General features: G+C 40.8%; 3 protein-coding genes across 6 annotated transcripts in view; all 3 read right to left on the reverse strand.

Moving 5' to 3' along the window:
• Window positions 1-14,312, reverse strand: part of acot7 (acyl-CoA thioesterase 7) — a 59,285-nt gene extending 44,973 nt beyond the window's left edge. For 2 of the 4 annotated variants that reach the window (XM_004554093.4, XM_004554092.4), the window contains exons 1-3: window positions 13,980-14,312; window positions 8,872-8,989; window positions 7,761-7,917 (exon numbers count right to left, since the gene is read on the reverse strand). In XM_004554093.4, the coding sequence (XP_004554150.1) occupies window positions 7,761-7,917; window positions 8,872-8,989; window positions 13,980-14,029 (325 nt within the window). In that variant the 5' untranslated portion in view covers window positions 14,030-14,312. Of the gene's footprint in view, window positions 1-7,760; window positions 7,918-8,871; window positions 8,990-9,866; window positions 10,182-13,979 lie in introns of those variants that run through there. The other 2 variants (XM_076878315.1, XM_004554090.4) reach the window with 2 other exon arrangements.
• A 477-nt stretch (window positions 14,313-14,789) lies between these two features.
• Window positions 14,790-16,708, reverse strand: LOC101468498 (transcription factor HES-2-like). Its single transcript, XM_004554290.2, has 4 exons — window positions 16,126-16,708; window positions 15,921-16,016; window positions 15,718-15,805; window positions 14,790-15,622 (listed from the first exon to the last, which is right to left on the reverse strand). The coding sequence occupies exons 1-4, from the start codon at window positions 16,213-16,215 to the stop codon at window positions 15,297-15,299; spliced, it is 600 nt and encodes a 199-aa protein (XP_004554347.1). The 5' UTR covers window positions 16,216-16,708; the 3' UTR covers window positions 14,790-15,296.
• Window positions 16,709-23,621: 6,913 nt separating this feature from the next.
• LOC101468206 (transcription factor HES-2) lies at window positions 23,622-25,043 on the reverse strand. The gene is made up of 3 exons (XM_014407489.3): window positions 24,778-25,043; window positions 24,484-24,667; window positions 23,622-24,373 (listed from the first exon to the last, which is right to left on the reverse strand). Exons 1-3 carry the CDS (start codon window positions 24,865-24,867, stop codon window positions 24,048-24,050), a joined length of 600 nt encoding a protein of 199 aa, XP_014262975.3. The 5' UTR covers window positions 24,868-25,043; the 3' UTR covers window positions 23,622-24,047.
• Between the last annotated feature and the right edge of the window lie 773 nt (window positions 25,044-25,816).

A 25,816-nucleotide genomic window follows, 5' to 3' on the forward strand; every position in this document is an offset into this window, starting at 1 on the left:
AGCTCAGTTTCCAACAATGGCGGCAGCTAGTTAGTTTTAATATTACTCTTATTATTCTTTTTGGGTCACAAAATAAAGTTTAACATATTTTCAGGCGAGAATGTAGCTGTGTAAACTTCAAATATCTGCTCAGTTTATCAAGACACCACATACTTTCAAAAGCGCTCCGACGTTTTCGGAGACGTCTGTTACCCACTAGCACGATAGCTAGCTGGGGGAAAGGCTCACTAGAGCCCGTGAGAACACCGGACTCCTGGCATATCGTTTTCAAACCCACCGCCGTCTTTCGCTACTCAGGTTAAACATGATATATAAGTCACTTAGATAACCTGTTATGTTTTTGTTTGGCTTTTTTTAGTATTTTATTTGTTCCTGAGTGAATCGGTTTGGCTGAGATTAAAGTTAAAGTTTTTACACAGCTGAATAAACATCAAGCAAACAACTGATCATCAGAAGTGTGAGATGCTCGAGAATTTACTCCGGTGTCCTGTTATATTTTAGATAGCAAGGAGTTTATTAAACTTCAGCGAAACAATCTGCAAATTTCATTAAAATTTAATAAACTATCATTTTGTCTTTATTTTTAGTTAGCACATACCTTAAACACTTAAGTTTAAGACTGTTCTTTGTAGGCAGGCACCAATCACTACCCACTGTCAAGGGTACAACCGTAGACGACACAGCCCCACTGACGAGCTGAAGCAGCCTTTAAGTTGCTTTTTAAGGTCAGTATCGTCTGACTGTTTGCATGTAAAAGTGACCATTACTAGAAAAGTGGTTGATTTTGACACGTGTCTACAGACTCACAAAAGCTGGGTCTGAACTAGCAGGAGGAACAGCTTGCTTACTTAGTTTGGATTTACGAATTGCAGAATAGGAAGATTTTTGGCTCCATGAACCACGGGCACAAATCTGCTCTGTCAAATTTCTACACTCTGCGCTAACGGATCTCGCTTGACTTTGGGGATGATTTTTCAAGTTCAGGCAGTGACAGCTTTGGAACAAGGGCCTGCATAAATGGTAAAAGGCATTATGACAGCTGAGAGAAATGGCACCTAGCAGTGGCAGGCACCTTTTTTCCCCCCCTCCAATATATATGGGGTGTCAGTGGAGGAAGACCAGTGCAGCGGTGCAGTGAGTGCTTTAATGTGCAAAATTGCAACTGCCTGTGCAAGAAAGGACATTGCACGTGATACAAGCCAACTAGTATCACTTGGCTCTTCTTACAGGAGTATAACATCACTAAAAGGACAGCTTCACCTTCTGAAGAGACAGGCAAAAATAAAAACCCTCATTATGGAACAAGAATCCAATAGGTGTTGTTTTGTAAGTACTACACAGACACTATTTTAGCATAACATGCAGCAGCATTTAAAACACTAAGCTGTGTCACATTTAATTAGAAATAAGAGCATTTTGGTGTTGATCTCAAGGCTCACATGGGTGCTTATGTTGGTGGGGGTGGTAGGGGACAACGTCCCTCCAGCATGACTCATACATCTTCCAGTTCCTTTAATCTAAGTTTAAGGCATCAATCAGGACTTCATAGTAAAATTCACACTTTCTGTTCAAGTGAAAACCTTTTAGGCAGTCCCAGTCTGACAACCTCAGTGTGTGTGTAATTTCTCACCTTTCCTGCTCTTCCTTCCTGTCCTTTACCCGATATCTTTCCTTTTTTTTTCACCATGAGCTATTTCACTTGATTTGTGTCTTTTACTGATTCACCTCTGTGCTCTCCCCTTGGTCTCTTACTCACTCGCCTTAATTCTCTCTCGAAGCAGAAAAAAGACCCTGTTTTCTTTTCTCCTTCCTGAACAGCCTGTTCCAGGCTCTGAGACAGTGCAGAGGGGATCGTTCTTGGTACTTGATCCCCATGATCAAAACCACAGATTTTCCATTGTGCTCAGCCAAGGCTCCATTACTTTTAATAATACTACATTCCCTCTCTGGGGAATGTTACAGCCTGATAGGAATAGATTAAATCATGGCAGCAGCGGAGTTTCTAACAGTGCTTTCTGAGTGAGGATTATCTGATACTCAATGTAAACTTTTTTTTAATATTTGTTTGTGCTTAGCACACTGAATTGAACATCGTTACTGCGAGGACCTCTCTTCTCAATCAAAATAAAGATCTGGAAAATCCAGCTGTGAGACAAAAAGCTTCTGCACAGTTGACAGACTCCATTGTGAGTCCACATAAACAACTCCCTGTTAAACTAAACTAACCTTCATTTTCTTGTAGCATCATGTTTTTTAAAAAAAAGTAAGAGATGCCTTCATATCAAACCAGTCTTGTGCTTTATTGTTAAGGGTTTTTGTGTGGTATTTTTAAGTATATTGTTTTCTGTGTTAGATTTAAACACATTTTCTTCATATAAATATATTAATGACAATTACGCTATTACAAAAAAAAAGCATGATCGTTTTTTTTTTATGTTGCTGAGCTGAATTTAAAGCTAAAACAATCCATTTTAGATGTGTTTGTATGTTCTCTGAGGATGTGCAGTTCTGTGACCTACCAGGACAGGAACTATCATGGTTACAACATTTTAAGCATCAAACCCACAATGCTGCGCTCTCAGCTCTCTCCCTGCTCATGTGTGTTGAACAGGAGGGATTTGTGTATGTCGTGTTCATGTGAATGTGCGCCAGAGTGCAACACAAGTAGCATTGCATATATATATATATGCGAGTCCCATGAGTGACTGAGCACAAGCACATTATATGAATGTACAGAGCGCACGTGTGTATGTGTGTGTGCATGTGTGTGTGTGCGTGTATGTGCACATTCTATAAAGTGGCGAGTGTTTGTGTGTGTGTGAGAGAGTGTGGCATTTCATTATGTATGTGTATTCTCACATCTGCAAATCTGCACGTGCTGTAGTGTGTGTAGGTCTGACTGTGAGTGTGCATGTGTATGTTAGTACGCATGCGCAATCCCCCCAGCAGGGACAATCATCACGGCTCGTGCCCACAGTAGGCAGCCTTACCCTGAGGGTCTGTGACTGAGGCCTGCCTGACGAGATGCTGCCTGACTGACTGTGGAACCTGGATGATTGCCTCCTCCACATACACACGCGCGCACACACACACACACACACACATACATATTAAATAAATGCAAAGATCCTTGCACAAAGAGTGCAAGATACAAGGAGCATGCACATTAACATCTGCACAGAGCTAAAAAAGCATGCACGGCTGCACAAATGCACACCCTGTGATGTACACCAGAAAATACACAAAGTGCATAATCTGGTCTACAACTGGTAAAATCCTTTGTTCTGTATTCCTGTTTTAAGCAATCCATCAATCTTCTGCCTTGGAAAAGAGCTGGTCGGGAATATGTAAAACCTGCCAGTCCTGTCTCGGTATGTGTTCTCTTTTAGCAAGAAGGAAACTGTGCTCATTCAGTGTGGGTGTGAGAACACGTAGGTGTGTGATTTCTTTTTCTGTGTCTACATATGAGGCTCTGCATGCATGCAGGTCATCCCTGCACAACCCCGTGTGTGTATGGGCGTGGGTCAGTGTGTTGGGTACGTGCATGCGTTGTGACGGAGAATGTGTGCAGGTACATCCACTTGGCATCCGTGTCTGACTGGGCCACATTGTGTGAGCCATGATGCTAAGCCAACATGACAGAAGCAAATAATGTCTGCTCCCGTTATCTTCTCTTCCCTCTCTGCCCTGCAGGAACCTTTTAAAGAGCCAAACACAGACGAAAACCCACATGCATGTATGAAGTGCGCATGGAACATCCAAATATGCATTCAAAAAATTAGGCACAAAAGTGCACATCTAACAAGAATACAAACTAAAAACATGTGCTCGGCCACAGCTGAGCATACTGTATTCTACTGAGATTTGGACAAAAATAGATCCATTAAATGCATAACCATTGGCTTTTCGCAGCTGCGCCAACTCAAATGCACAGCCATAGTTACAGTATACAAACAAATATGGCCCACTTCCTGTAAATATGACCTACTACACCACCAAGCTGCTGCTCCTTCTCGGGCTCTCCTTTAAATGTTTAATGAAGTCTTTCACATTGCCAGCTCACTTTACTATATGCAGGTTTCGATCGCTTCAAATGATTAATATCTGTAGCAGTTTTGTACTTTTGTTTTCTTCTCTTCTAAATAACATGACTCCTAGCTACTTAACTGATCTCCTTGATCCATACAACCCAAAGAGAGCATTAAGATCCTCCAGCCAACTGCTCCAAATGCAACCAAGGTCTCGTTTAAAAACCAGAGGTGACCGTGCATTTTCCATCGCTGCCCCTAGACTCTGGAATTATCTCCCAGTCGAAATCCGTACTTTGGAATCAATTCAATCGTTCAAATCTCGTTTAAAAACACACTTGTTTAACTTAGCTTTTGAAACAAATTAGTTTGACTTTCATTCGGCCTGCACTACACCATGTAAATGCAATTTTAAGTATAATTGTACTATTTGTTCTTTGTTCTGCCCGCACTGCGGTTTTATTGTGAAGCACTTTGATGTACACTAGTCTTTTAAATGTGCTATATAAATAAACTTTGACTTGACTTTGTTTTGGGGGGGTATTTGTGACTAACATAAGTTGCTGTTAAGTGTGAACCAGGAAAACAGTGTACTTTTTACAGTACATAAAATTTAGCATACAATATAAACTAATTCTATTACTGTGCTTGGCCCACACAGCCTCTAGAGACCTCAGTAGCAAAGTTTGATGTCCCAGAGGAACTCACCTCCATGCCTGCTCCCACCCCGGGCTACAACTCCTCTTATTTACACTACACCCACATTGCCCTGACACTAAACCTACACTCAAACCCTCAGAACGAATCCTTTTTCTTTGTTTATGCGAGTATAGTAATAGATTTTTCACTCTCAAGAGAACAGAAAATTTAGAAATTAATAATGATTGAAAGTACCAGAAGATGCATTGTGTCATTTTCTATAACTGTGGACTACTGCTTTAAAACCTATTACATATTGCAATGCAAATTAGGATTTCTTAGCATGTTTTATAAGACAAACTTGATGTGACTAAATAGTGAATATAGGAATGGAAGCTAGATTCCATTTTATTGAAAATGTCTCCCCTGTTAGAAATGTTTGAACCAAACTGAACAATGCTTCGAGTCCATGTGCTTGCTTCCTGATCTCCCCCTCATTAGGGGTCCTTCCTAACGGGCCATTCACTGTAGAGGGCTGTCCATTCCGGTGCCTGCACGTATGTATGCTGCTCTCCACCTGTCACCTCATATCTGTGCCTCCGCCTCCGTCAACCTGCTTTCAGCCCAGCAACCAGCCAACCAACCAGTATAAGCCTGTTGCTAGGGCAACGGCTGTCTAGGGGATACTTCTTTTGTTTCCCACACCTCCTTTTCCTCATCCTTCTTTCTATCTCTTCGCTACTCTTGCTATTTTTCCTCTTAAATTCTCTTTGCTATCTTTTTCCCCATCGATATGTCTGTCTGCTGCTCTCCATCTGCCTCTCTTTCCATTTCCTCCCGTCTTTAGTTTCACCAGCTGAAAGATGGACACCACCACTGCACAACTATTAAAATTTGCTTTTCTTTCATACTTAAAAACTGCACCTGGTGTAAACTGCCAAAACTCACAGATAACCCCCTAATTACATACTTTACAGTGCCTTAAGACATTAAATTTGTAGAGACATTTATCACAGGCAGACTTCTGTCCCCGTGCCATTTAAAGGTTCAGATACAGCAACCCAAAGTGGTCTCTGCATCTTTACCTGAGGTACTCTGAGAATTGTGGGAGCCTGTGTGTTCAAGTTAACCTGCACACATATAAATAAAGTGTATTACGTGTATTACAGAATTAGAAACATCATCAGTTGCCAAATACTCTAGAAATCAGCATCCCTCTTACATTCTGTTCCCCCATCACAGCACGTAATGCAGTCCCTTGTGAAAGCGTTTCATTATTCATGCTGCCACAAGCAGTACCACTTACTATGTGCTGCCCTCTTGTGGTTAAACAGCGGAATGTCACAATGAAGTCATTTTTCATTGATCGTTAAGTAATCCAATTTTCCAGAAGTGACAAAATATTTCCATAGGAAGTCTTTCCCATTTAAGAAATAACGCGTGAAACACAGAGATAAATTCCGATTCATAAATATTTCTGCCTGACAGTGAGACAAAGAGATAAAGACAAAACTAATGTTTGACTTGCACAAATAACCAGACAAAAAGTTTCACCTATGCACTTTTTACACCATAACGCTTACTGCTAAACTTTCACACACACGTTTGCTTTTTTTTTATGTCACATGTTAATTTTTTGAATAAGAGAGCTCTTTGAGAACTGATTAAGATATTTCCAAGCAAAAGCTCCAAATAGTTACTTGTTCCAACTAATAACACAAGATTATTAGTTGCAGCCCCAATTTTTACAGTACAGGCTGAACATGCAGATATTTGTATATCTGTGTTTGTCAACTTTATCTTTCTGTAGTCAACTTCCTGTTTCAATGTTTACCATACCATTGGTTCTCTGAAATGATGAGAATGAGGCTAAAGGTGAACAACGATGCACAGATAAAGTAGTGCGACTCAAACAAAATCATCCAGGAAGCAGAAATCCTACATCAATGTGCATGCTGATGTGCAGTTAACCACTGCTGGTTAGATTCCACTGGACACATAAATCCCCTTTGGGTTTGTTTAGGACATAAAAATCAGTCAATTAAAAATTGCAGATCTTTCTGTCATGGTCCCCGTGTCTCTCTGGTTGGCCCACGCTGGCTACAGGTTTTGTTGTTGTTAGTTTTAGTTTTTTGTCTCTCCTCCTCCTCTCTGCCTGGGTGGAGCTCATTACGGGCTCTCACTCTTGGCCCACGCACCCCTGTGGATGGTGTCCACCTGCGGCTGATCTGGCTGATTTCCCCAGCTGCTATTTAAGGCAGTGGCACAGAGCAGCTCACCGCTGGAACGTCGAACCACCTGAGTTCGTGCTCGCGGCATATTCAAAGAAGAATCGCTTACACGTGTTTTATGTTGTGGAACTAACCTTGACCTTCTGTCTGTAGATTCTGGACCGAATCACCAGACCTGTCCAAGTGGGGCAGTGTGTGGAGTGTTGGAGCGAGTGCGGCTGAAGAGGAGTGCGTGTGTGCGGAGGAGCGGTGGAGGTGACTGAGTGGAAGAGGAAGCGTGTGTGTGGATCCCCCCCCCCCCCCCCCTTCTCTCCCTGGAGCCCTGGACCCCCTCCCAACTCACTGTACATATATTTTGCACTAAGGTGATCCCTATTGTAAATAAATCCCCTTTTTGTTTCCTTGAAAGAACTGTCTGCGCGTGGGTCCGTTCAGTAGCCATGACACTTTCCGCTGTGGTTACCCCTTGTGGCAAGGGAGCAGTCAAAAGTAGCTTGCTTAATGTTAAATTTATCTTATAACAAACAGTTTTTCTGTAAACTAAGCAGGATTAAAATCGTTTGTGTGAATTAAATTCCCTTTCATCATTAACTGAAAAATGCTATAAAACGGTTCCCAAACAGGTTTAATGTGTGTGTGTGTACCATGTTTACATATCTTTGTAGGGAACAAAAATTGTAATGTTACTATACTTGTGGGGACCAACAGTCTTTATGGGGACAAAATGCCCACCTCCACAAGTTTGAAGGCATTTTTGAGACTCAAAATGTGGTTTTAGTGACAGGGTTACATTTAGGTTAGGGTTAGGTTTAGGCTAAGGGTTAGGGTTAGGCATTCATTTTTGAATATCACAGCAATTCACCTGTGAGGATATTCTCAGCCATGACTTTGACCTGGACCTCCAGCGAGTGCTTGGAGGTGTGCGTGATCTCAGCAGTGACGTGGGTGACCTCGCCTATGAACACGGGGGACAGGAACTCTGTCTTCTCCACCCGAACCAGAGCTGCCAAGCAGCGGTCCTATACAAGACAAACAGCAGACTCAAAACTTATACACACATAGTCACATAATCACAACATCTGACTGCAATGGCAGGAATCTGGAAATTGCTCTGCTGGAAGATCAGAGGGAAAATCTGGTTTAAAATCCTGAGTCACTGAGGTTGATTCCCCCAGTTACATGACTGTACACTGAGTGATAAAAATAATACCACTGAGCAAGGTTGTATAGTCCAAATGAGGTTAATGATGTGTACAACTGCAGATGTCACTGTCTGTGAGGCACTGTCGCCTCGCAGCAAGAAGGTCCTAGATTCAAATCCAGGCTGGGATTGTGTGTTCTCCCCTTTGTCTGCATGGGTTCACTCTGGGTGCTCTGGCTTCCTCCCACAAAGACATACACAGGGTTTCGATTAATTTGAGATTTTAAACTGGTTTTAGGTGTGAATGTGAATGATTGTCTGTCTCTTTGTGTCAGCCCTGTGATTGGCAGGCTATATCCTAGCCCAGTACAATGAATAAGTGGAAGAATTGGATGGATGGATGGAAACTTCACTAATTTGATAAATATGTTTTTAATGCTAGTATAACTGCAAGTTAGACAGAAATAACTCCCTTTTGAGATTTTGTATTTCCTTTATTGTGTTTTTAATTAATTTTTCACATTTTTTTAAACTTTTTTTAAAATTTGAGTTGTAAAAGTAATGGTTATCATTTCTTAGTTTCTTGCATTAATTTCTGTCAATTCACACTTATAGTACAGAAGTTTTCAACACTGTTATTCACAACATATTTTAGTCTCTTTATTCAGGTGCTAAAAAATAGAAACATTTAGTACTGCAGTGCATTATATAAATGACACCTCTCTGCTACAAAAAAATGAACATTAGAGGAACTTATGGAGAACTTCCTTGACTTCATTTATCCAACAGTACGATAGCACAGTCCAGAAAGACAGTGGCTGTTGTCTCTTACCCCGTTCTGTGTGTTGCAGTGCCGCGTGCCGACAATGCATCCGGCTTCCTCTATCATCTTGAGGATGTTGCCACCGTGGACGTTGCCCGCAACGTTGGCATCGTCTGGCCGCATAATCCTGCAATAATTAATGAATGCATTACTACGATTCAATTCAATTGTATTTACACAGCGCCAAATCCCAACAACAGTCGCCTCAAGGCTCTTTATATGACCCATGACTTTCGGTCTCATTCACATTCAAATTTGTGTCATTATCTTTTTATTACATATCACCAACTGTATTATAAGCTTCCCGAATAGTGTTATCAAGCAGTGCACGCAGTATGTTTTTCTTCTTGTTTTTCATGTTAAGTCACCTCAAGGTTAAGTACCTACTAACCACTAGTTTTATGAAACTTTGTCCAAAAAAACCACAAAGACAAAAATGAGAAACTTTTTTTTTAAATGCCAGAAAGTCACTCATGTGCTGCATCTTTGCACATAACAAGCCGATAATGCAGCTCTCCATGTCTCCACACTGCATCACAGGTTAAACACAGCATCATTATCGCAGACGGTGCATGAAGTGGCTCCACTTCTTCAGTGTATGGATAAACGAGTCGTACCAGTTATACCTGGTGTAATCACTTTACGCACTGTTAATCCAAAATGTACAAATGTCTAACCACAATAATGCAGTGCGCCACTGCACTGACTAATTCTGTGACACACACGGTTAAGATTTAGACTGTGTGTGTATGTGCGTGTGTGTGTGTGTGTGTGTGTGTGTGTATAGAACAAAAAGGAAGACAATACGCAGCTTGGCAGCATTAGTAAGCCCTTGTGTAATAGAAAGGTGATCAATAACTTCCCATAAAACTTGACAATTCTCAGTTTTCTATTTACTAGAATTCACAAAACTCCTCACCATATGTAGGAAATGACTAGGAACCAACACAAAATGATCAAAACAGACTGTGTGTGTGGGTGTGTGTGCATCAGTAACCAAGTACCTGCTAAGATGATTTTTGGTACACTTCCAAGCTCCAGTCTTCTCACCCTCCCTGACATCTTTGCTTACTTGCTTACTTTGACTATGTTGCTGTTTCTCCACCACTGCAGTCGTCTTATCCACTTCATCTGAAGCCTGACTTTGCTGAGCCCTAAAGCAATCCATCTCTAAACACGGACTGGCTCTCAGTCTTCGTCTCTCACCTACTTCCTCTGTGTATGAGCTCTAAGAACCCAGCTTTCAAGATTTTGAGATCTGACGTTGATGGTCTGAGTGATGTCATGGAGTATTACCGCTCAAACCACATTAACTAGTCAAACTGGATCTCAGCAGACCCGCTGATACAAAGACAGACAGGAGTTAGCTAATGAAAGAAGTCATCATCACATTGAGGTTTGAGTCTTGCAGCTGACAGAGTTTGACAGTGACAAATCTGCCAAGATGTCCTGCGACACATGCAAAGCACCAGATGAATGAAACTTGTCTCAGATCCTTAATTCACGAGAATGTTTCTCCACTGTATTTTTCTATAGTAAAGACTAAATTTTGAAATTTAGGAAACAAACTGAAGATACTTGGCCAAGATTACAACCACCCCAGTACCAACATAATACAGTTTAATATGTTCAACAGAATAGCAGGCTTAAAAAAGTAAAATAAAGAAAGCCAAGTCCACAAACCTTTCAAATCACACTTACACACCTCTAAATCAGGATGTAGTTGATTAATCACTTGTTTACTCATGTAAATCAACCAAAATATCTATAATACACAGATTATATACACAGGTGAGTACACAAAAGCTGACGTTGTTTCTGATTAGAAGCAGCACCACTGGACTAAACATACAAACGATATATAGATGACAACTAACTGAAAATGCAAAATATTGCTGTTAATGGGTGCCTAAGACAAAAGCTTCTGCCTGTTGAAAAAAAACTCTTATTTATTTATTTATTTTAGTTTACCTGCGTCGAGAACAATGTTGGCTGAAAGACAGAATTATCTTCACAAACTGGGGTCTCAGTGTCATTTCTCTCCCGGCTGTCCACAGAACAAGATCACAGCACAGGTGTGAAAGTGATTTTGCATCCTAGTGTTTAACTGCAAGCATACTTACATTACCACGTGAGACAGGCATTTGCCAAACACACTCACACATCCATATCGCTGTATGCATAAACAGTAAGTCAAAGAATGTTGTCTTACCACTTGGTGTTCTCCTATTCTGTACTAAAAGTCACAAAATAAATTGTTTATATTTTTTAGCTTTTCACAAAGCCGTTGTACGAATCTTCTAGAGAGGAACAAACTGAACTCTGAGCAAACAGTTGGAAAAAATATACCTTCCTAGTGTGTTGCAGAAAAGCAATCTGAAGTTCTTAATAGTGCCAAAATGAAAGTCAAAAAATATTGGATATGAGGCCAAATGAAAGCCAACAATATAAAGGTCATAACGCTTCCAAATGCACTCTTAAACTAATCACGAGGGCGCTTTGATGGATCCTGTTTAGCTTCTTATTGCAGCGAAGAAATCAGACGGAGCGCATCTTTGATATATAGTCAGTGAAGCTGACTTAAAGAAGAACTAGATGACCAACTTCCTGTTAATGCACATACATCCACTTCTAACTGTTCAGTGACGTTAAAGATCATTGTGCAAAGACAGAATATCCAATGGATCAGTCAGGGTAACTTCTTAGGAAGACCTCAATCTAAATGACTAACAAAAAAAGCCGTCCTCTGGGCTATACTGGGTGTTTACAGTCATAGTGTTGTGGTAAAGTGGCAAAGTGGACATGTTATTAAAAAAATTTATGCAGTACACATTTTCCTTATGATTTGAATTTTAGCTCTGCAAATATTTATTCAGTCATTTTACACTCCAAATAGGCACTTTTTCTGAAAAGCTTTGATGGCAGAGGGCCTGCTGAGACGTTCACATAATAAACTTGCACTTCCTGGCCTTGCTCCCTGTCATTTGTGCACAATGCTCACGAACCTGTTGACATCAACTCTGTAAGAATTTGCCAGTGCAGCAACAAGAGGAAGGAGAGAAGAGAGCAGGATGAGTATACCACTAGGATTTTGGGTTTGAGCTGGGCTCTCAGTGACTTTTCCACACACACGGCCCAAAAGGTGACGTTCTGGTGATTGAATAGTTTGTATTGATCCTTTTGTAAAGGATTGAAACACTTTCAGCCCTTAAATGTTGAAAATATGCACTCATACTGAATTCTGTGAGTGATTTATCTAGAAGCTGGTGCACTGAAGCATGATGAAGAATGATGTATTCGATAAGTGAGTGCACCTTTTATACAGTGAATCATCCAATCAGTCTGTGACAACCTGTGGTTGGTGGGATTCTTTTCTTCGCTCTTTGCTTTTAGACATTACATGGTTTTCATGTTAGTTTAGCAAGGCTAAATCTGTTTTGGGCTTGTGGTAGTGTAGCTGAAGTAGATAGTGTGAGTTTATAGCATAAGCTTAAATAAATATGTTCACTGACCCAACCTGTGACTGTCGCCTTTGTTTTCTGTGATCATTAAAGATAATCCCATAATCTTTGATGATCACTGTATTATTATGACTGTAAACATTACATTTTTTCATGATTACAGAAAAGAAGTTCATATCCAATCGAACTACTAGCATCTTACCGCAACATCCCAGTAACTGGAAACTTACTCCCACATGGTCAGTCACCTAAAGGTTTCAACGCATCAATCATGCAAAGCCAGAAATACTTGACATCCTCCACGAGGGGGGGCGGATCAGACCCAATGTTTAAAGAAATACTTTTGAAGTTATGATTCATTAATACTAATACTAATACTGTCTGGCTTCAGAAAGTCTTCCGAAGACCGTGGTAAACTTCTCAGAAACTGAACACTGAGCAGTGAAGAATGAGAAAAGATTATAAAACTTATAAAACTGGGTGATTGTGGCTCAAGAGTTGGGAGTTCGCCTTGTAATCGGAAGGTTGCCGGTTCGAGCCCCGGCTTGGACAGTCTCGGTCGTTGTGTCCTTGGGCAAGACACTTCACCCGTTGCCTACTGGTGGTGGTCAGAGGGCCCGGTGGCGCCAGTGTCCGGCAGCCTCGCCTCTGTCAGTGCGCCCCAGGGTGGCTGTGGCTACAATGTAGCTTGCTATCGCCAGTGTGTGAATGGGTGGATGACTGGATATGTAAAGCGCTTTGGGGTCCTTAGGGACTAGTAAAGCGCTATATAAATACAGGCCATTTACCATTTAAATGTCCTATAGATGTCATAGTGACTTATATAAGTATCATATGTTGCTGTTTTAGAATAATTTAAATCTTCTTTTGATTGTGCATTTTTTTTCCGTCTTTTTCGTCGTTTTTCGTGTTTTTACTTGAGGGAATGTTTTATTTTCCTTTTTTTCTTTTCTTTAAATGTAGGCATATATTTCTGACATAGCAGAGGTGCGCAAGAGAAGTTTGGCTCCATCTACGGACGGGCGCAAGTACTACCACCTATTCTCTGGAAAATTACGCGCAGTTGAAAGGTATTTTAATAGGTCGCAGTCGTGCCCTTATTATCACAGATGGCTGTTTGCTTTCTGGGCTCTACATCTGTTCATTATCTGATTAAATAAATAAAGGGGCAAAGTGCGGACTAATTAAACTAATGTCCAGACAAATTGAGTCACGCGATAAACTTTCACGCTATAAAGTGCTTACTTTTCTTGGACTTTGGGTAAAATGGTAGTGGCCTTCGTCCTTGGCCGTGTTTCGCCTGTTCTGTATGAGCTAACCGCGCTGAGGTCATCACTTGCGAAACGCGGCTGAGATGGTCCGCACCTCTGACGAAGCTCGAACGTTAAACATCCTGAAAAAACTGCGTCTCGTATTTTATACAACAGCACACGTCAAACATCTTGAACCAGCGGCTGAACTCGCCTCGGGCGATGGAGTCTGCGCAAAAATATAAAAAGAAGCAGAAGCGGATTATCTGGGTTATCGTCCTCTCAGCAGCTCTCACGCAACTACGCCGGTAGCCGCGTTGTTCTCGTCATTTGGCGACCAGCAGCACGTTATTAGCATGTGTGTGAAGGTAGCACTCGTGTAAACGTGTCTTATTAAACGTCCTACCTGCATATCTGAAGGGGGGATGCTGCCTCGCCCGTCTGCGGTGCCGACATGGTTCTCGTGTTGCAGTGAGATTCGTGTGTGATGTGAAGGGAAATCACTCTCCCGGCGTCCGCCGGCTGCTGTGGTCGCAGTGTCTTTGCGAAATGGCTCGATTAGAGGAAATGTGCAGAGCTCGTAGAAATTATCTGCTAAATGTTTTGCAAAATCTGTTCTTTCAAATTGCCCTAAAATAACAAACTATTATATTATCGATATAATAAGCCAGAGAAGATCCTTTGCATTCCATAGCTTCCTAAATTGTTAAATGAGAAAGGCATGTTTGAGAAACAGAAACCTCAGCTATGTCAATACCTATAATCGCCCAGAGGGGGGCAGCAGAGACCGCACTTTCTCAAACTATCCATTCAGGAGCAATATTTTATGCTGCCTGCTGTGGGCGCATTTGACCTCAAAATGCGTCCCAGCCAGTGGCGTCAGTTTTGTTCACATCTGCCTGACAACTGTGTCATATAATACTTTGTTCATTAATGTAAAAAAATGCATTCAATTCTCTACGCCACGTTTTAGCTCAAAAAACTCCGTTTTTTATGTACACATTGGTGCTGCATTGTCTGCTTTCTTCCTGTAATATAGGTCAGTTCATACTGCCAGTTTTGCTTTGCAAATTTGCTGCGTGCCTTGTCCTGCCCCTGTCCTTACAGTTAAAATCACAGTCATGGTCCAAAGAGCGTTTTTCCTTTTATTACTGAATAAACGATCCATATCAATAAACCTTTAAAAGACCAGAAAGTCTAAGCAAAAACACAAAGCGAGATCTAACTAGTTTATTTATTCATTTATTGTACAAAATATACAATACAATTTGCTGTAAACAGCAAAAATACAACACACCCCAACAGAGATACTCACTGCAGACATTTTATGTCTACAAAGTTCATCTGCACAGATTCAGGACTCTGAAGTCTGTTGTGCAAATTCAGACATAAACTGACCCTTTGGGTCTTACAGGGCTGTTTCAATGGCCCCTGATTACTTAGTCCGCGACGAGGACTAAATATTGAACGTATACATACATGCAGATTTTTAAAAAATTCATATATACACGACTGTCTACACTTGTCAGCTTGTACAGGACAAAAGACTCGCGCGCAAAACGAGTATACAATACTCAACCAATACGATGAATTGTTGCTTTTCATCACGGAATCCAAGCTCTTAATCACTGTGTGTATTTACAGGTAATGCTCTCTCAATATTATTCCCAACATTAAACACATTACAGTCTTTTTACAGCTGTCGGAGGACCACTTAAAAAATTTACCAAGGTCTCCACACTGCAGCGCTGGCAGTCTGCGAGTCTGACTGCGCATGGTTTGGGACCGCTGCGCTGCTGCGTTGCTGACTCTGCACCCTGGAGCTGAAGCTGGATTTGATGCTCAAGAGTCTCTGATGGATCTGAGGCAAAGTCATCGAGGTCTGGGCGCAGCAGTTCAGGCAGGTTGGGGTGACGGTGGCGGATATGGACTGCTGGACAAATTCATTGACGCGCTGGTGTGCGTCTGGATCCAAGTTGGTTTGGGGAAGCAGAACAGAGACGCGTTTGAGGCACGCCTTAAAACCTTCCCTGTAATTCTCTACAGAACCTGAAAAAACAGATAAATGTTAGGATTGATGTTCATCTAATCTGTTGTTAATACATTTAGAAATAAAAGGGTTAAATAAGTCATAGCTAACTTACTTTTAGCGTTAGCAGGTTGAATGTCACCGAGGAACCGCACGGTCATTTCCAGGATGTCTGCTTTCTCAAGCTTGGAGTAACGAGAGTGCTGGAGACAAAAGGGAAAAGAAGATGTTAGATGTACGAGTCAAAATGCTGTGCTGACTATAGTCAGTTACATCTGCAAAGTGAGCATACTGAAAATGTAAATTCAAACAACTTACATCTCTGCCTGTGAGGGGGATGATTAGGTTTTTTAAGCGGTTCAGACTTTCGTTAATACGGGCGCGTCTTCTTTTTTCCATTAGCGGTTTCATAGTCTGAAACAAAAGGACACATAGAATTTAGTATTCATTCATTACAACATGTGTGAAGTATGCGGTAAAAAATACTTAAGGAAATGAAACTAAATTTAGCCACTTTGCTTACCTTTCTCAGTTCAAGAGCTTCTTTTCTTTTGGCAAGAGATAGCTTTGGGGAAAAAGATTGGAGAGCTTCGCATGTCATGTTCGGAGACATTTTCAGCGTCGACTTTGTGCCAGAGTAGTGTTCAAAACCAAGATAGGCGAAGTTGTGCCTCTAACGGCCAAGTACTGGGGTATATATCCAGGTCCGTGGCGTCGGTTTCCGTGCGTCATGGGTACGCCCCCAAGCCGGCACAAAACGATTTGAACGGGACCCACATTCTACGAAAACAAGACAAAAGCATCAAATTTAGTCAGATAACCATCTGTCTTTTACTTTAATCCAAGCGTAGCTGCGGTGCGTGTCTGCGCTATGATCCATAGACCAAACAAAATCTGTGCCAAAAAGCTGAGGAAATTTGTGCGTAAAGAAGCTTTCAGTTTTGACGCGTCAAATGCTAATTCATCAAATATCCATTCATTAAGCCATATATTTTACATCATATTTTAAATATGATGTTTTAATACAAAGATAGGTTCATTTTTTTCTCACACAGTTGATGGAACTAAATTTTGTTTTGTTTCGAAAACACTACTGGTGCGTAATGACGCAGTGTTCGGAGATGCCTAGAAAGAAAATACAGGCTATAGAATTATTTATTTTGTAATTTAACTGTGAAATATAACAAGCTACGCATATAGAATCACATTTTATCCGTATTCTCACTTTTCACTGGCTATTATTAAGATTTTCTTTACAGCTGAATTTCCTGTTGCTGTTCAAATCTGTTCGTTTACTGGGATATAATGCGTGCAATTCTGACACAATATTCTTCATATATTCTCTGCATGGAGCTGTGTGTTTAAAAATAAAAAATAAAAACTTAAAACAAGAGGATGCAGCACATGCATTAGTCGCACAGGGGCCAGGCTTGCATTCAAGAAAAAAAGTGTCCACATGGATATAGAATCTTACTCCAGGCATATATACCCAAGCCACGCTACTTTCAAATAACATCTGTTCTTAGATTTTTACAACAATAGTTTTGCATGTGACGTTTTTATGCAGTCTCTACCCAGGGGAGGTCTCTACCTGTAGGGTGTATCCCACTACAGCTAACGCATCATGCAGTGAGGTGGGGGCTTGAAAAAACAAAGGGTGGGTGCTGTGGGTGCATTTTATTAAATCACAATAACCATAGCAAAATATAAAAGGACACCAGGTTGTAACTTACTCACAAGGCATTTTAAATGTTTTTGTCCGTTACCTGTCCGTAGTCTAAAAGTATTTAATAACCCAGCAATCTGTCCTGCCAAGTGTGAACCAACTTTAAGTGATAACTGTGATATTATTGTTATTGTTTAAAATATAAACTGGATAGGCATGACAACCCATCAAATACCACTGCACTCTGGGGAACCACACGCGCAGCACGCGCCACGGGGACCAGATGGCTGTCTGTTAAAGAGCTCCCAACTCTACCAACCCCCAACTTCCATTAATGACCCCCACACCCCACATACTCCTCCTGCACCTCTGTCGCATCCGGAGTAAGCAGTCTCCTGGTCCAGTCTATGCGCGCGCACGCAGACACACAGAGAGACTGTTCCAAACATTTGTGCTCTTTTTCTATAAACCTCACACGCACGACACACGATCTCAACGCGGGTTTTGGCGTGGGTATCCCATCTGCAAGCTTCTAATAGGTCCATGTTGTTAGGGTCCAACTGAAAGAAGCTTTGCATCTATCCCGTTTTACTCTATGCTGCAGTTGTCTCCCATAGCTTGCCTCTGTTTTGTTTTCTTTTTTTTAAGCGTCCACGCTATCGTGACATGGTTGTTTATCATAACAAAGCTCAATCTTTTCACAGAGATGAAAGATGTTTGAGCAGGAGTGCATGACTCTGTCGATATCTTTTCGAAGCAGTATTATTTTGTCTTACCGGAGACAGTGGTAGAAAAAATAAAATAAAATATGACTGTAAAATTCTCAATTCTACTACTAAATTCTCTAATATAATATATATCCTATCTTTCCACCTGGTTCAGTTTGAGTTAATATTTTTTAACGCAATAGAGTATAGGTATAATATTGCAATGGGGTCGATTTGTGAAGCTATCTTAGTTCAGCATTTAACTTCAAATGTAAACAAATAAATACTAAAGGGGTAAAATATTGAGATCAGAAGCCTGCAAAAGATCTTCAAACGAAGTCAAACCCTGTTCTGAAATTGAGAGGCACACTTGCTGCACGCGCCCCTCGCGCCCTGCTGGGATTGCAGGACGATGGTGGTGGGAGGGGTCGGCTCTTCTCTGTTTTGCTCTTACGGTTAGAGTCCTCTTTTGTGTTTTCAATCAAATTCGGCGTCGACAAACCATCTGTGCAGACCGATAACAGCGAGCCTTTGTCTGAAATGTACCAACACTTCATGGGAATTAAGGGTGGAGAGACTTTTTGCCTCATCTCGAGATTCGATGCTTTTCACGACTCAAACAACGGAGAGCACCAAATTCAGTATTTTTCTCTAACCATGTACAGTTCACCTATTTTAGTGGAGGCTATCACTTCGGTGGAAACGTAAAAATATCATTTCTCGGTGAATGTAAAATTGAAAAAAGTTTGAAAGAGTATGAATGTTAATTACTTCAGAAGAGTGTCAATTAGGCTAAACTCCCCAAACTGAGCTCTTACTACAACGTCTATATGTCTGCTCGAGTGCAGAGCGTCAAACAGGGAGTTAAAAATCTAAAGAGTAGTGATATGAATGAATATGAATCTCTTTTTTACTACTTCATATAAGAATTTAAGCCGTTTTTTTCTGACACCTAAACTGTGAAGTGCTATGACAACTGACTGTTATCATAAACTGTTCTATGATAAAGTCATAACTATGGAGAAATAAATGAATTGTAACATTTTTCCATTTGTTCCAAATGGAAGTAAATTCTCGTAATGTGCAAAGGTTTTGGGTAGGTGTGGAAAAAATGTTGTAAACAGAGAATGCTTTCAGAAAGATAAATAATGATTGTTTATTTTTTATCAGTTTACAAAATGAGCGAACAAACAAACCAGCATCAATTCTCATAGGTACACTTGATCAAATTCAGGGACTTTGTAGGATTACAGTCAGGTGATCAACCAGTTATACCAAACAGATGCTAATGGTCAGAATCAGCTGTGTAAGAGACCTAAAACTGGGTGATAAACAGCCAAACTCTGCTACCAAGGTGAGGTTGTGAAGGACACTGCATCAGCAAGGTCTCTCCCAGACAAAGATTTTAAAGCAGACTGGGGTTTCAAGATGTGCTGTTCAAGCTCTTTTGAAGAAGCACAAAGAAATGGGCAACATTGAGGATTGTTGACGCAGTGTCAGCCAAGGAAACTTAGTGCAGCAGATCACATCAAGCTTATCACCCTTTGAAATCGGAAGATGTCCAGCACTGTCATCAGCTCAGAACTGGCAGAAACCAGTGGGACCCAGGTACACCCATCTGCTGTCCGGAGAAGTCTGGATGGAAGTGATGTTTATGGAGGAGTTGCAGTCAAAAAGCCATACCACTGACGTGGAAACAAGACCAAGTGACTTAAGCATGCACAAAAACATAGGAACTGGGGTGCTCTGGACAGACGAGTTAAAATTTGAAATATTTAGCTGTAGCAGAAGGCAGTTTGTTCATCGAAGTGCTGGAGAGCGGTACAATAGTGAGTGAGTGAAGCAACACCATGCTTCAGCAGTGAAGCATGGTGGAGGTTCCTTGAAAGTTTGGGGTTGAATTTCTGCAAATGGAGTTGGAGATTTGGTCAATTAATGTGAGGAAGCCTACATCCAAGCCTAGGATTAATCGTGTTCTTAATCCTGAGAAATACAGGCAGATACTTATCCATCATGCAATACCATCAGGTATGTCTGTGAAGGTTCTCAGTCATCCAGGTCATCGTAGTCAAAGGAGCTTGCAAAGAAAAGCGTCTGGACTTCTTTAAGTTGCTTGAAGACGTTTCACCTCTCATCCGAGAAGCTTCTTCAGTCCTAAGGTCAAATGGTGGAGAGTCCCAGATACAAACACACAGCCAAAGTCATTGAGAACTATCTTCAACGTAAAGAAGAACAAGAAGTACTGGAAGGTATGGCCCCCACAGAGCCCTGATCTCAACATTATCAAGTGTGTCTGGGATTACATGAAGAGTAAAATGGAGGGACAGTATCCTGGCATAACCACCAAACTGGAGACACAAGAATACTCCATATAGGAATGGGACAATTGGAGGGTTTTTGTAAAGACTTCTGACACTAATAAAGCAGTACTTTTTCATTTCAGAGGCAGACAATGGGTAAATGGCACATGGTCATAACATCAGAAACATCTTTATTTGGCTACATTTGTGCACACAAACAAGGAATTTGCTTCCAGTTTACTTTGCTTCCTGCATGCAAAGAAAAGAAAAAGCTTTTTTTTAAAAAGTAAGAAATAACATGTCACAGAAGTTATATGACCTGAACAATATAACAGTGGGTTATTTAACTGTGTTCGTCACAGTGACAGCCTGTGAGAAGAAATTGTCTCTGTGGTGGCTGGTGTTCTTAAACAGAGCTCTGGAGCGCCTGTTTGAAGGCAGCAGTTTGAGCAGTGTATGTCCAGGATGTGAGGGGTCAGCAGAGACGTACCCATTTCCTTTATTAAAGCTGAAAATCTGAACTCCAATCACATCTTAATGTTTTCATGTAAAATGTACTGTGGTAGTGCAAAGAGGGATCATTGCAAAAACACTATCATTGTATCAGTGTCCAAATACATATGGATCTAACTCTATGACTGACATGATGGAGCTGTTCACAGCAATGTTCACAATAATGTCCATTTAGTGCATTTCGTTTGAAAGCAAAGAGTATTTATGCGAATTGCAGGCATATACTGATGACTGGCTGGTGCTGGTAAGTGCTGCCTAACATCTACATAAATTAGAAATGCTAGATATTTAATGGCAGAGCAGAATTCATTCTCTATTTTTATGTACAAGTTTGATCAGTACGGGATGTCAGAACTGGCCACATGTTTTTCTTTTGGTTATGCAAAATGGCAAAACATTTACTTCCTAATGTTAAGCAAAAGTCTTTGCTTTTGCTCACCAAATGAGTAATTCCATGGAAATTCAATGAGCCTCCCATATAACCCCCTCCAAATCAGCAAGTTGTAATTTTTGGACTTTATCAAGTGTATTTGACCATTTTTGTAAACATCAATGTGTTTATTGAAAGTGCGCCAAATTTTATCATCATACTATAAATATATCACATGTTCCAGCCCCCCAAAGCTCATAGAGATAGATTAAAACTCCTTTTTGAATTCTTTTGAAATTTTGAGCCTTCATAATTGTTTAAACATGAAACATAGCCAGATTGAGTTCTCAGCACTGGGAAGTAAATTTAAGCTCTGTTAAAAACTGGAAACAAATCACTTTTACGATATATCCAAACCTATGGTCAGTTCTCTGTACTCCCTGTCATCCCCATCAATGATGAGGTCAACTATAGCAGAGTCATTAGAGAACTTATGCAGGAAGCACTGGGTGGAGCTGTGAGAGAAAAAGAGAGGGGAAGACATGCGGCAAAGGGCCAGGGTTCGCACTCAAACCTAGGCCCTCTGCTTTCAGCCATGAGGCATGTGGTTGCCTGCTCATCTGACTGAGCTAAAACCACGCCCAGAGAGAATCCGGAGTACCCAGTACCCAGAGAGAATACTCGCAATCACAAGGAGAACATGCAAACTCCACACAGGAGGGTTCCCGCTGGCTGGTGGAGTCAAACTCAGGACCTTCTTGAAGTGAAGCATCAATGCTAACCGCTGCCCCACCATGCTGCCCCACCATACTGCCCCATGATTCACTTTGTGTCAAAATAATTTATCATCAAATCAGATTTTAACACTCATGGATGTAGCTCAAGGCTATGAAATGGAGAAACAGCATAATAGTTCAGGTGAAACAACTGAGAGGTTTTCTCTGATATATTATCAGAAAATAGAGAAAACACCCGAGTCTTTCCAAGTCTGAGACCAAAATACAAAAGGTAAACATTTTTCAAAGTCACCATTTATGGGGAAAAATTGATGAAATACATGAAATAATAAGTTCAGATTCCAATTGTTAAAATCAGTATTAGGGGTTCTAGAAAAGGCGCCAAATAACTAATTTGTTTTTATCACATGGCAGTTGGAGGCTGTTTAAACCTTTGATAGGTCTAGTGATCTCTAACATATAGAAGTGTGTGGATTCGTGGCAAAAGAAAATGTGCAAAGGATCCATTGATATGAGAGATGTCCCCAGGAAATATTTTCTATAACCGGAGTACTGACAGTAATGTGACTCCATAGGAGGACCCCCAAATATGTTCTAACTAAAAGAATTATGCATGAAATAGTGGTCAGAAATTTGATTAAGCATTATTATAAGAGTCAAAAATACCACATGGAAAGCTGACATGTAAGTGATGCAAACTTAAAAATGCAGATAGAAGTTTCTAGTTTTTAAGAAAACATTTTACAATGTTTTATTTAAATTTCCAACTGTATACATTCGGCAGTATATATCCTTCTCCTAATTAAAAAAGAAAATGCTACAACACCAGCAGCTATATGCAACAAACAATTTAACTTAAACACCTGAAAAACATCAAATGCAAAAATAAATTCTTCAAATAAATTTCTGCATATTTCATCTCTATAAAGTACAACCATCTTTGCTCTTCACCAGCTTCTTTTTCTTTTTTTTTTAAAAAGACACATTGATGCTTTAGGTTATGCGCTGTCACCATATTGGTTGAAAACAAATTTTTAGTTAACTTAATAATTCCTCTTAGATTCCGAATTTTCCTCATTTTGAGCTCATGCAGGTCTAACAAAATTTCTACACAATATGATTTCTGCAAGATTTTGTAAAACCTCTTATATTATTATTTGTATCTGAATAAAACATAATTATAAACGGCTTGCTCTTTTCACAAACTGAATGTAGATAAAGCACGGGGATTACATCTACCATCTATATGTCACACCAAGTGCGTTTTCTGCAAAAGGTGTTTCATGGTTTTTCTGTAATAAGGTTATACATTATTTAAAAGCAATACAAGACATACACTGCACACACACACACACACACACACACACATATATATATATATATATATATATATATATATATATAAATTTTTTTTTTTTTTTTTTGAGTAGTCTAGTCTGTTGTTACTCCCACAGTAATCTCAGTGTGTTTCCTGTGACACAACCAGTACTTCTTCCCACAGATTTGGCGGCAACTAGAGCGGCGCCTTACATCAGCAACAATAGAGCAGCTGCTCAGCAGCATCAATGGGCTCTGGATGACCTGTGGCTTTGTGCGTTTGCGCGCCTTTTTTCTTCTTTCATTTCACCCAGAATCGTCTCATTAAGGCATCCAGGGTCAGTGATAAATTTGAGGTCCTTCAATCACCGCAACAAAAACGATCAAACACCATAAACATCTTTGTCGAGCATACTTTTATTGAAAATATTTTGTCATTGACAAAACAGAAATGTCATAAAACGTGTCTTGTCGTACATAAATAATATATCATCCTAGTTAACACATAGTGTTTACTGACTATTCTGTTGCACAGACCAAAATACATTTAAGTCGACCGTGCAAACCTCAAACAAAATAACCCGTGGGGTTTACAAAAGTGTTGTCTACAACCCGTAACTCTGAAACCCCAAAGAGGATTGCATTTTTTTAAGTTCAAAACCTTCAGTTTCTTTGATATCTGTGCTCGAGTCTTCTAGCATTAAACGCAAAATGACTTAAACTTATATACAGCTCCAACAATTCTTCTTCACCGTACTCACTAAAACTACCACTGATTTAGTACAAATAGTAAACAGCACAAAATAAACAGGCGTGAGATAACTGTCCATCTAATCTACCAAGGTCTCCACGTAGCAGCGCTGACAGCCTGCTGGTCTGCCTGCGCTCTGCTTGGAGCCACTGCGCTGCTGCTGCGGTGCTGAGTCTCCAGCCTGTAGGTGAAGCTGGATTTGAGGCTCATAATTTTCTCTTGGATCTGAGGTAAAGTCCTGGAGCTCTGGGCACAGCAGTTCAGGCAGGTTGGAGTGACGGTGGCAGACATGGACTGCTGGACGAAGTCGTGCACCCGTTGGCACGCGTCCTGATCCAGACTTTTGGGAAGCAGCGCGGAAACACGCTGGAGGCAAGCTTTGTAACCTTCTCTGTAACTGTCTGCGGAGTCTGGAGAGAGGACAGGAGATATTTGATCAGTGGCTGGGATTTTCACAAGAAGGGTGTTAAAAACTTGGAGGACAACAGTGTGCTATGCATGTCGTAGAGATAATGCTCACCTTTGACTGGGGTGGAAGGAAGATCTCTGAGGAAGCGGACTGTCATTTCCAGAATGTCCGCTTTTTCCAGCTTGGAGTAGCGTGCGTTATCTTTGCCAACAAGGGGCAAAATCAGGCTCTTCAAATGATTGAGACTGTCATTGATGCGAGCTCGTCTTCTCTTCTCCAGCAGGGGTTTAAGAGTCTACAAAAAATAATTTCAACACTGTTACTAGGCTGTACCGATAGGGTTAACGCAGAACACATTTCCAGAAACAAAACAAACAGCTGCGTAGTGGTTCGTCTTCTCCTTACCTTTCTAAGTTCGTTGGCTTGTTTTCTCTGGGCCACGGTGGACCTTGCAGGGAGAGGCTGGCTGGCCTCAGTAGTGAAGCTGGGACTCATTCTGTTTGCGTTTTCTTGTTGTGCTTTTGACGGGAGATGCTTGCTTCCTGAGCGGCTGAGCTGAAGTGTGCCGCTGAGCTGGCGAGCTTCCTATTTATGTGGAGCCGGAGCGTCAGAGGGGAGGGAACACAAGCCATTGCAGCGGGGGCATGACACAGGGGGCGAGGCCCTTGGGAGACGAGTAGAAATCCTGTCTGGACCATCTGGCCCCCCGCGTCTGTATGTTGGTATGCGGAGTTTCGTGATGCTGCTGCGTTTTACTGCATTTAATATTTAAGGCTTCAACGTCTATCCAAGATCAAATTACAAGTGCAGGGTATGAAAACTTGTTTTTTTCTTAGGCAGACAACCGCCATTGTAATTATCTACGGTGTATCATTGTTCTTTTCGTGACGTTGTTAGTTAATAACTTTAATTATTAAAAGTTGCCTATGTATCATTTTGTTTATGTTTGTATTAAGCACTTCCTACAAGTAAAGTCAGCATGTTTTTATAAGACCCATCAAAGTTAAACAGCTATAAATGAACAATTACAAGTTAGATTAAAAAACACACACACAAAAACATCCTGCATAATGAAAATTTATACCGTGCGTTTATTTATGGTTTCGTTCCCGCCACAACAAAACAAAAAGGAGCTAGATGAATGAATTTGAGGGGAGGACTAATCTATTCCAAAATTAATAAACCAGATACCCAAGCCAAGCCATGTATGGATTAACATCTGCTTCTGGACCCTCAGCAGACTGCTTCCAATATCGACAACACGGTGTTTACCTGTAGCAGTGGGGGAGGTGACGGACAGCTCGCAATGCAAGCAAAATGAGGCGTGTATGTGCAATATAAGATCGCATATCATAGCCGTGCAATACATGTGCAATACAATACACATGTTTAAAGGAAGAATTGAAAAAAATTGATAAATACTCCCACGAATCGTCGCACTTAA

Source organism: Maylandia zebra, linkage group LG20 (assembly GCF_041146795.1).
Source record: "Maylandia zebra isolate NMK-2024a linkage group LG20, Mzebra_GT3a, whole genome shotgun sequence".
In the NCBI taxonomy this organism is placed as follows: Eukaryota; Metazoa; Chordata; class Actinopteri; order Cichliformes; family Cichlidae; genus Maylandia; species Maylandia zebra.